We start from the raw sequence: 12,191 nt of genomic DNA, 5'->3' as shown, positions 1-12,191 counted from the left end.
AGCAAAGTTCATCACTTTATAGATGTTTGTGTTCAACTCATGTAAGGGAGGTTGTTAAATCTGATAGAGCAGGGGTTCTCAACCGTTTTGATCTTGGGGTCCCCCTTTCCCAGAACAAATGGGCCCGGGCCCCATTCAAGGAATAGAAATGATTCATGACTCTTGATATCATTTGTGATCAACAACCATATTTATTCTACTTACACGTAAACAAACCGAAACATTGTGAAATGACATGAAACCATGTGATCAGCACAAAGATATTTGTCATTAAAAAGTCCAACCAGCAACAGAAGTCAAGTCATATTCATCAAATTGACCAAAGAAATAAAGGGAAAAATTCCTTTGATGCAAACTGTTGAGCAATTTGATTTGGAAAAAATTAGTACAAGAATGAATAAAATAAATATATTAAAACCATGTCTAAATGTCATAAAATGAAAATAATATATTTTATTTAAATTCCAAAGAAGATATAAGTGAACTGTAAATAAAAGTATTGCCATTCAAAACAGGTGCTTTTGTGTACAGTTTTTATTGTTGGGGGGAAGCATCACTTTCTTTATCATTGTTTCTTTTCAAGAACTTGTCCATAGTTGTTAACTACCACAGATTTGCAGCTATCAAGTCAATTCAGCGACGCACAACTGCCACCATACATGACTCATGTATTAAAACTGAGCTTTTTGGCCCAAAGGTGGAAAAAAAAAAACTTTTTGTGGCCCTCTAGGAAGCGCTCGCAGCCCAACCATGGGCCCCGGCCCTATGGTTAAGAATCACTGCGATAGAGGATGGTTGACCTCCTCATCTTCTTTTCCAACATCCTTGTTCCAACACTGCCTCTCCTCTCCTCTTGACCGAACCATCCCCCCTAACTTAGTCTCCCATTGATGACCATCTCTGACTCTTCTCTAGACAGCTGTTCTCCAGCACTGTTTTAATTAAATGTTCATCTGGAAAAAAATGTTTCTGTGTTTCAAATCGCAGCTCCTCCAGGGTTTCCAACTATTTTCATTGGTCCAGCGCCTGATGAGTCCAGTAAGACACAAACATTTTTATTCAGCATCATCTGACTGGTTGCGCAATGGTCACATTTGTTTTTGTCTGAAACTAATTCTAACAATATATGTTGGAGTCATGTGGCACTTCACTACTCCTCCTGCAGCTGCATAGTGTGGGGTGTAGTTTCACAATGTTTTTTTCCTGTCACACTTAGTGAACCCTGGTTGACCTGCAGGTACTAGATTCACTGGGTGGTAGCTGAGCGCCACTCACACAGATATCATAGTGTCACGTCTCCAGTCTTTCTTTCCCCACAGAAGTTGATTCAAATAAGACAGTTTGATGACCACAATTTTGTTTTTAAGCCATTCTTCAGACTCCAACAAAAACTCTTTTTATACAGCAGCTTTATGCATCTCAAGTAAGAGAAATGAACAGTACAGATCCAGCCAAACTCAACATGCTCTTTGGTTTGTTTTTATGCTGCTGTCATTCAAAGTTATTTTTTTTTACATTTGAGCTCATTTAAATAATGACTAATGGGCCGGCCATAATTACTCCTCTTCATGCTAAAAACATTGCTGCTATATTCTTATATGTCGATTAAATTCCATGTCTAATGGAATGCCATTTAATCCATCTATTTTTCATCAGTTTCATTCACCAAAATGATGGAAAATAAATTAATTTATATTAGTATGAAGGGTGCTGAAAGCTCCACCCTGCTGTAGCAGGAATAACAAATAGATACAAATTGTCAACTTTTAATCAAAATCTAATCTAATATTAAGTAGTATTGAGTGACATCCAATCTTAACTATGAATGCATGTAGATTCTTTGATTTCAAACTGACATGAGGATGTTTTGTGAGGAACTGTGTTTTCGTAAACAGGCCCAACAACTTAAAAATAAAAGGTAAGACACGCTGGTTGTACATTTGTACATATTTTTAACAAAAATATTCACATCTTTTCATATTTCTAATGTACTATAATGTTGATTTTTCAGATAATTTAGCAGCATTTTCAAATTGATGACCATTATTTGCGGTAATCCTCGGCGGAAGTTGAACCTTCAAAGGAAAACGAAGCGGAAGAGCTGCACTTTCCCAGTTCTGCTAACCATTATTTATAACGAACATTTTCCAGCGACCAGCGCTCGTCACCAGTGTGTTAGCTTCGACTCAGTGTTCACACTAAATGGTTGTAACAGTTTTCGAGTTATTTCAGACTCATTATTAGTATTCTCTTTTTTTTCGACCTGTTTGTTTGCTAGCTTTAGCAATGTCGCTATAAACACGATATTTTGTGTTTATAGGGTCATGTTAGATGGTTCCCGGGTCCATGTAAATATATGTTAAATGATACCGTTGCTGAGTTGAGTTAGGTTTAAATTTGTGTTTTTGAAAAGTGCTAGTAAAATAGTTGCCTGATAATCCGTAATATCGTGTCGCCATCTGCCGGTGTAGTGAACCATTACAAGCGCGAGGCTAATGATTTTGCAAAAAGGGCTTAGGTGTTCGGACTCATCCTCCCGACATTCCTGATAATTCAGCCTCCTCCTCGTCATCTGTGGCGTCGGTCGCAGCGGCTACAGACGGGACCCAGCGGCAGGGGGAGGATGCCAGATGGACGCTGAAGAGGTGAGGATGTGTTTATTTATATGTGTGTCTCTGACCTGCATCTCTGTTCAGACCAGGAAGGGAGTGTCACGTTGATGCAGGCAGCATTCACCTTTTCCCTCACAGGGATGCAACACACCGAGGAGGCTGCTATACATCCCATTGGTTACCTCCAATGGTGACCAAATATATCAACTGTTCAATTCTACCAAGCCCCTCTTCTGCTGATGGACAATGAGCTCTTGTTGGTGCCTGCAGGGGACCAAGGGAGAAACCAGTAGCGCTCGAGTTTAGGCTGGCAGAAAAGTTGTGGATAGCCAGGACAACTTAATGATGATGGATAGTGCTGGAAAAAAAAACTCTATTGGTGTAGCTGGATTTATTCAAAAAGAATTTAAAGAATCTTAAATAATTTAGCTTTTGAATTTTTGAACATGTTCCCTTCATGAATGTGATTATGATCATCTGTAGTTGGTCTGGATTATTATATATACAGTCTTATAGCTCCAGTTATCCAAAATATTCTTTAATTATTTCTGTTTTGAAAGTAGACTTTCAATTGTAGCTCCAGTGAATTCTAATAACTTTACTCATAGCAATGCAGATTTCTTCCTGCCATTTGTTCATTCACATCTATGAACCTCATTGGTTGTATTCATCTTCTATTTCTTCACTGTCCCATTCCTCTCCACCCATCTTGTTTGCCTCTCTTCATTGCTCTCCATTCCTCTGATGGATCTCACCTGTCTTCTGCTTCACTCTCCCTCCAGCTCCTCGTTCACACACACAGGCCTGGATTCAGAATATTACATTACAAAGCAAGTTTTCACATTTTAATTGGTGACCTTTGCAGACATTCATTTACCTTCATGTGCTGCTCATATAAGGGTTTGGAATCTAAAGTGGAACATACTTGCTGCTGGCACCATCTCAGTGTTGGGCGCATTTCCAACCATCAGTATCCATGTCATCATAGAGCAAGTCCTCCTCTGTGTAGTGGCTGTCAAAAGACTGCTAAATGTCACTCAATGGTCAAAGGTTATTCTATATATAGTTGACAGTTTTCATTTCATTATCTTGAGAACATCATGGTCTCCTTTCATGCAACGGTGGTTTAATCCGAATTCACACACATCAGATCACTTGACATGGATGTGGTGACCTGAACATGGTGTACATGAAGGCGGAGGAGGCTGACTCATTTTCTCATGGGGCAGTTGACCAGTCATTTACTCCCAGAACTCCAGCGGGAAACCAGTGAAAGCGCCGATCTATTCAAAACGATGTAGCTCATATTGAGCCCATACAAGCCCTGAATCTTACACAGTCCTCAACAGGTAATATGTATGCATAATATGTACGTACATGGGAATACACATAGAAAAAATAATGACAAATATGTCTCCTGATTTCCCCCCTTATGCCCCACTCTCAACCAACCACGAAAACAAATGCACATTCATGAGACATTAGACATTTGTTTACCTCAACAATTACGTAGAAGAAGTTGAAGACAGTGGTAATAAAATGCTTATAAGAGAATCAGAGCCAAGAGACCAAGAGAAAAGTAGAATATAATTTAGAGCTACTAATGCATAGAGTCATATATATACTCGTTCTGTTACAAATTTCTTTCTGTAATCCATGAATTCCTTTCAACAGTGTGTTATGCAGGCATGATGCAGCGTCAAATCTCAGAGAACCCTGAGTGTTTTTAAATAAGATGTAACAGGGCTCCAAATCTAGAAGAATTTGGCAATTGATTCCCTCATTGTAAATTTTATTTTTTCCAATTGTATGAACTGCAGGAGGTCAGCCATCCATTGAGAAACTTTTCGAGGTTTTGTATCTTTCTATCTTAAGAATCTTCTGCGTTTGAGAAGTGTGGTTCAGGCAATAATGTTATTATGTGACTTTTGTTCAGTAATTCCAAAAATAGCAACCATGGCACTAGGTTGTGACTCGAGGTCGAGGTTTAGCATCATGAAAAGCACGAGTATTATTATTGTTTTGATGCTGATGTTTCTTATAATACTGCCATGCTAACCAACTTTGGAGATGATTTGACCACATCTCCCTCTGTGCCGTGACTGTGAAGCTCCTCACACACCTGAGTGTGTGCCTGACGGAGGTGCATTGAATGTCTGCACTCGCCTCATCTCTTCACAAAGTCTCCAGCCTCTGATCCTTTTATAGCCTCGGACCGGGAAGGAGGAGGTGGGTGTGAAGGAGTGGCCCACTTCTACAAACATGGTGCCACAGTGGGACACTAGTGTTGTAAAGTCATCCCTCATCCCTCCCCCTTCCTCCCTCACCCACCTCCGGCCTGGATGCAAGGCGAGAGAGGTTCTGGGGAGCTCCTACTCTGGCGTCACTCTCTCTCACCCCATCGTGAGAGTCACCGGACTCATGCTGTCGTCCTGCACGCACTGAGAGAGAGAAGGAGGGAGGGACGAGGCCAAGAGGAGATACAGGAAAATCCAGAGGAGAGAAAGCTAAAGGATAGTTTCTTTTCTTCCAAGGAGCTGCAGACAACCCTCTTGGAAGGATGGCAGAAGGGGCAGAGGGAGAGGAGGAGATTCAGTTCCTGCGAACGGTGAGTCCTACTTTATCTTGTCCCGCTGGAGATTCCAGAACTCAGGTGAAGGACTCTCAGAACAGATGAAGCCTCAGCCTTCTTTTAGTTGGAGATTTTGGAGTGTCATCATTGTCAAACTTTCCATCTGTAAAGCGACAACTCATCCAACACCGCAGTTTGGGCTTTTATTTTTATTCGTGTAATTATTCTGCAGATGCTCCTGGTTTAAGAATAGACGCACATGTGTGATAGACGGACAGCGGCCGGTGCGTCTGTTTGCATCCTCTGCTATTTATATCTGAGGAAAGCAGAGCCTGCAGGGTGAGCAACAAGCTACCCATCGCCTGCAGGGGACAGCTGCCCCCGGGGGCTGCACCGGTGCTTCCGCTAACTGTCAGAAGCAGAGGACCCCAAAAAAGACCCCAAACAGCTGAGGTGGTAATTTCCTGCGTGAAAGAGCAGCTTGCTGAGTGACTGAGTATCCATGAAGTTCTAAAACTATTGCCAGATCTTTGACTCTTCCTGCTGGTGGTTAGATGGTTGGCTGCAGCCACAGCTAACATGAGATCACATTAAGCAACTGAGAATGACAGCCAGTTCGAGCGTGTTCACGTTGACACTTGATGAGAATAAACCGTGTGAATTATTAAAACCTCCCCTACTTCAATGCTTTGATGTGGGACGCTGGCCCAGTGGGGGGTCAGCGGTCACTCCTCTACTTGCTTGTAGCCTAAAAATGTCAGCGCCTGTGTTGTTTTTGAGCTTCAGTGAAAATGTAATGAAGGTTAGAGTAAAGAGTGAGTCAGCATTTCTTGATCACGAGAGAGGCGGGTTGTAACAGTTTCAGGTGTCTTCGAAAGTTGTGATCTTCATTCATGACGCGTGTGTCAGTTTTACCTTTATTGTTTATTGTTTGAGTTGTGTTCTTTGTTTTTGTTGTTGTGGCTCTGAGCACAAGTGACTGTCATTACGATTGACCCTAGAGTATTTTATCTGATATGTGAGGGTTTGAAGCCTGACCCAGCTACTTGAGGTGAGAGGCAGGGCGCACACCTGGTGGGTTGCCTGGCTGTTGCTGGGCGCACATATAGAAACACCCAGTCACACAGTCCCGCTCGCAATGACCTTTTTTATTTTATTTTTTTATTTTTGACTTTGAGAGGAAACTGGAGTGCCTATTGGAAACACCATTTAGCATGGCAAGACCATTCTAACGGTGTTTGAGTTTGTTATTTTAGGGAGAATATTTAGATGTATCAAATGTTTAACACAATTCAATCTCATTTGCTCAGAAGGACTAGCAAAGGCTCCGACTTCATTTGTTCTCATTAGATAAGTGGTGTAAAGAGCAGCCAAAAACAAATGTTTTGCCGGGGTCTTGTTAGCGAGTGGTGGGATGACGTCAGTGCTGAATCACGGCGTTGATATGTTGACTCTAGTTTGAAATGTGATGTGCCACTTCCGCCATTTATTAAATCAGAGTTCATTTTTATATAATAATAAACCAGGTTAGAATACCTAAAAGAAATAATACATAAATAAGAAATACTTTAGCCTGATTGATGAAGTTGATTCAGAGCCTTTGAAAAAGTAAATAAGAAATCTGTTTGAAATGTTGAATAAAATGATTAGCACCTTTTCTCTGGAGATTTTATAAACAGCAGGTCGTGTGCGTGTATGTATGTATGTGTGTGTGTATCGCCAGGTCGAGTGGGTGTGTAGTTGGAGCTGCAGTCAGTAATAGCAGCTTCTTTTTATAGTGTGTCCGTGATGGAGCTCTGAATCTAGCGGGAGAAACTAGAGTCGCTGTCCTACTTGCTGTCATCCTTTTGGGAGACGCACTGTTTGTCGATTAAAGACAAGATTCTCTGTTTGTGTGAATGAAGAAGCTTGTCATGCTGCTTGGCAGGTGCTTTGACTCGGCGGCCATGTTCAGGATTCATTTTCTGTTTTCTCTTTTTGTTTGAGGGTTTTTCCTCTTCACCTTCACAATTTTCCTTCTAAGGGCAGTCTGACTCAGGAGTCAAAGTCAGAAGAGTCAGAGATGAAGATGCTGAGGTTGTCATTGGGAGAAAGATCAGAAATGAGTGTATCAGAGGGATGGAGGAGAAGTTTGGAGACCAAGTTAGGGAGGACAGATGCTTTGTGGAGACTGAGGATGTGGAAGACAACCAGTGAGGGTCATGGATTTGCTATATGGTATAAATGTTTTTTAAAATTAAGGTGGTGGATATCAGGCTCCATAACTGTCATGAAGAGTATGGATAACTTCATGCAATTTCCAGACTCTGCAGGTAAAATTCAGAAAATTCTAGCTGTGACCTGCTCCTTCATGGATCTGAGCCAAGATCCACAGACAAAGGTCCACGTGCGGACCTGGAGTTACCATCCAGGCTGGCCACTCCAGGCTACTGCTTGGAGGAGACTATGATCAATACTGAAATATAATATAAAACAATGAAGACTAGAAGATGACGATCGTCATTCAACTATCAACCACATGAAAGAGGTCACTTCTTCACCATCACTCTTGAACGTCCGAATGGACTTTTTCTAATGGAATTTAAGTCAAGTGTTCCTAAAAATCACATTACTGCTGTACCAAAATAGATAGCGGAATACTTTTTTATGTCAATGAATCTAAAGTGCGCAAAATGCCATCAATATTTTTGTCAGTTTACAACGTGTCAGGTTAACCTCCTCCTCTGTGGCGTCTCCAGCATTCTCTTAATAGTCCCCAGGCTTTGTCCAAACACATACACTGCCATGCACATGCACACAGACTCACACACGTGCACGTTAGTGACAGGTTTTTAAAGGGCAACAGATGAAGGGTCGGGGGTGATGGAGGTGGCTAAATGGTCTTTAGAAGTGCTGAGCCCGGAGGATGAACACAGTCGGGTAAACACAGGCACACACACACCGTGCACCTGTCAGACTGTCTGCTTGGTAACACAATGAACAGGTGGCCAGCGCGGCACGGGACACCCTGATGTAACGGGTGTGCACTGGTGATGCACGGCCATCGACTTGAGCATGACGTCATGGTAATTCAGCTGCCTGATTGATTTGAGACAGCTTACTGTACATGCAGGTGTTTTTATGTCTGCTTGAGACGGTTTACTCCTGGCTTATGTTGAACCCTGATGCTCTCCGGTTCTGTGTTTCCATCTCATATGTAGCAAAAATACACATTAGGGTTTGAAAGTGATTGTTATGGTCCTGTAGCTGCTGGTGTTTTTCTGGTGGATTAGATTCAGATTTTATTTTGGCTCTGCACATTCACATTCACTGACAGTCTAGGACGAGCATGTTTCTACATTCTGCTCTTCATTGCCTCTCTTGTGTCTGCACTTAAACATGACCCTGGTCCTCCTCCATCGAATGACAACATTAACAAAAGAAGTGATGAAAGTCTTTTTACAGTCCAAACAGCGGTAATTCTGCGAGTCATTTTCAGCGGCTGGAGAGTACGAGACCTGCTGAAGATTGTTGATGTTTGGCTGCAGTAGTTAAAAGTTTACCTGCTCACTTGAATGCACCTGAGTGTTAGCATGTTAGCACTAGCACGTATCAACAGAATGGAGCTCATAAAAGGATGCAATATTTGTAGGCATCAATGTGTTAAAACTATTTAAAGCCTCTAGCATTCAGGAAAGGACCTTAAAATGGCACAAATTCAAAAACGTCCTGTTTGGTCAAGCCAGTTTTAATGTGGTCACTTTATTCTACAACATGGTCAGTTGATCTGTCTCGTCTCCATAGCAACGCGTCTCAGCTAATCTCTCTTAAATTCTGTTATCCAACTTAAGAGAAGCGCTGTGATCAGCACTGCAGTTGTCTTGAGCCATTGTGTCGAGCTTGTGTGTTGAAGTCCGATAATATTTTCCTCCAAGCTCCCGTAGACGTTTAATTAAGCAGCAAGCAGGATGCGATTAAACCCGAGTAATGACACGTGGAGAGGTGATATTGTTTCCCCCTGTGCAGAAACTCTTCCTTCGTTTGAAGTGTTTTGATCTTGTTTCCTCGCGCTGGAAAATATTTGTCTCCTTCTGAAGGCTTTAATGGTTTCAGCGACTCTGTAATGAGGGAGGACAAGCTCAGAAATGAGTCTTTCAGAGGGACATGTGGAGAAGTTTGGAGACAGTTAGAGAGCACTGATTTATGGTTTATGGACACATAGAAAGGAGGACAGTGGTGGACCAATAAAATGCATCTGTTTGGTTCTGCATTTGCTTTTTAGCCAACTTTTAAACTATGGAACAAACTTTGATAGTTTAGTAAGTGTAATAACGTTTTGAAGTGAGTTGTCATGTTAGCTGTTAGCTCTGCTGTGCATCGCGGTTCCAATATCATATCGCCCACCTCTATATTCAGACAAATTGGGTGAAACTGGGTCATTTCCCACGGCTCACCTGGCCATCTCGGCAAACTAGTGTGCAGCGGGGGTGAAAAACACTGTCATATATGATTATGTTCAACAGATCTATAGACAGAAAACAATGATGTTTGTTATTTGGACACTTTTTACCTAGTTAGATCCAAAACCAGACGCTGCAATGTTCCTTTTTTTTCCATCTCAGCCTCTAGATTTGCATGCTCTCACAGTCTCTTCTGAGGTTCGGACTCCTCGGCTCTCATGATACTGTATTGTACTTCAATTACAGAAATGTCTCCATGTTTCTTGTAGTGAAAAGTCTTGTGTGTTGCTGCAGTCTGTGATTTGTGTGCTGTTTCTGCACGAGTGGCTATGTACCCACTCTACTTAGTTTTTTCTGCTGATTTTAAACATGTTACCTCAAAAAGGAGAACAGTCTGTGGAAGAATAAAATGTAATCTCAGACACATTCTTTATGTTCAAAGAAGCACCTTTTGTTTACAAGTTTTTTTTGTTTGGTTTTGCTGTGGTTTGTATCACTACATTTATTTACAAGCTTTTGAATTTATCTATCGTTGAGCTGCTTCAGGAGCGATTCTCTAGGCTCTCTCTCCTCATGTAAGACCTCGAGGTATCTGCTGGTCAGCAAAAGCAGGGAATGTGATAGTGACAGGTGCTGCCCCCAAAAATAGTCTGTGAGTGAAGGGGGAAGGCCCAGCACACAGCAGCAGAGGCAACAGAGGGGAGAGGGGGACGAGATGATGGAGTGGAAATCATAAAAATAAACAGGGAGGTGTATAGTAGAAGTGCAGGTTAGGGTGAAAACATGAAACCTGAAGTTGAACTTGAAGAAGCTGCTGCTGAAACATGTTGGAAAACACTGTTGTTTTGCTCAGCAAACATTGGTATTTACAATAGTCATGTGCTCTTTGCTCGTCTGTGGACTCCACTTTTTCTAATTTAAGGCAAATTGTGCAGATTCCTAAAATCTTTTTGCTCTTATTACTGAGCTAAGTGGAGCGTCGGAATGGCGTCCTGTTGGAGTCAACAACAGCATAAGTGTGGAACTGTGGAGCACAATTCCTCGCCGCTCTCTCTGTGATCATGGTGTTAAAAGTTCACATGACAGTCTTGTAGTGCTTCATCAAGCATACCGGTGCTACCTTTGGAATCCATCAATTTTATGTCAATATAAAAGTGACTGTTTGAAAACTTATTTGGAAACGGAGATGAAATGTGCTCGTCTTTCTCCACGTCTTATTTTCTCTCTGCAGTCACTGCAGCCATGTCTGCACGTAAATAAAGATACTCTACGTGACAAACTGCTCTCACGCTTGGTAAATTATATTGGAGGGTAGTATATAGATAGAAAAAATATCCTCCCAGGCCATGCTAAATGGTGTAATCACTGCAGCAAATGGGCTAAATGTAGCACACGATGAATCACTTTTGCGCTCTCGTCTGTGTACACCTTCTTATGTTTCCTGGAGTCCAGAGAGCTCTTAGACAAAGGCTTTCAAACTGAAGCATGACAGTCCGTTATGTTGAAATATGCAGATCATTTGATCATATGACAATGTATTGTCACGTTATGACAAGAGTACATAGTTGCAGACAAGATGGCCGACCTCATTCCTCTACAATGGATCCTCCATGCTGAATCTTCATGCAGCTCTCGACCCGGAAACCCAGAAGCCCAAAGTAGACCAGCTGAACCCCAATAGCACACAATAACAACAATACAATATTTTACAGATTCATTTGACATCTTCATTTGCAACCAGAAGCCAATATTGGATGTTTTTTTTTTTTTAATACGACTTCTTCCTTGTTATGTAAGTAAAAGTTGACATAGAATAAATGCTGCTTTGGACAGATAGTGTCCTCTGCTAATGGAAAATGCAATATTGTAGTGGCAGGTCACTTCTTTGAAATTGCTTTATTTAAGATTTCTGTGGAAATAGGTCCATCGTTGTGGTGCAGCAGTCGGGCTCAGAAGAGGCACCTCTTGGCCAACATCAGCCAGTCACATGTTGTCGCGCTATAATCTGTTCTTGTTCTGCCAGGGAATAAAAGTGCCCACAGGGATTTACGTCTACATTCTCACCTCTGGTATCATACTTCAAAAACAAAGTCCAAAAGGCAAATTTCCCCTCTTTATATTATGGCAAAATAATGTACTGACCATCTCTCACGGCACACTAGTGTGCAGCGGCGTGGAAAAACGCTGTCATATATGATGTTGTTCAACAGCTCTATAGACAGAAAACAATGATGTTTGTTATTTGGACACCTTTTACCTAATTACATCCCAAACCAGACGCTGCAAATTTCCCCTCTTTATATTATGGCAAAATAATGTACAAAATCTGTTCGTATCACGCAGGAAAAGCCCACTACAATATTATATATAGCAAGGCGAAGTATTCAACATTTCAATTCTTCAATGCGTTGAAAAGTGCAACCATTACATAACGTGAATGTGCATGTGTGAAAATAAACCAAACAAAATGTATGTCAATTAAAATGCTGTTACATACGTTACATGTTACGTTAGATATATGTTACATGCTTAACAATGTTGTTGTTTAGGGTATGCCGGATATGCACA

At 41.5% G+C, this 12,191-nt stretch overlaps 1 protein-coding gene across 8 annotated transcripts in view; it reads left to right on the top strand.

The window, feature by feature from the left end:
• The first annotated feature begins 2,102 nt into the window (after positions 1-2,102).
• Positions 2,103-12,191, top strand: part of LOC128764251 (ryanodine receptor 1-like) — a 58,820-nt gene continuing 48,731 nt past the window's right edge. For all 8 annotated transcript variants that reach the window (XM_053873867.1, XM_053873864.1, XM_053873863.1 and 5 more), the window contains exons 1-2: positions 2,103-2,645; positions 5,147-5,220. In XM_053873867.1, the coding sequence (XP_053729842.1) occupies positions 5,173-5,220 (48 nt within the window). In that variant the 5' untranslated portion in view covers positions 2,103-2,645; positions 5,147-5,172. The remainder of the gene's footprint in view (positions 2,646-5,146; positions 5,221-12,191) is intronic.

The sequence above is a fragment of the Synchiropus splendidus genome, chromosome 8 (genome assembly GCF_027744825.2).
Source record: "Synchiropus splendidus isolate RoL2022-P1 chromosome 8, RoL_Sspl_1.0, whole genome shotgun sequence".
Taxonomy (NCBI): domain Eukaryota; kingdom Metazoa; phylum Chordata; class Actinopteri; order Syngnathiformes; family Callionymidae; genus Synchiropus; species Synchiropus splendidus.
Note: the sequence above shows the minus strand (reverse complement) of the source record. Positions and strands in the feature narration are given on the sequence as shown.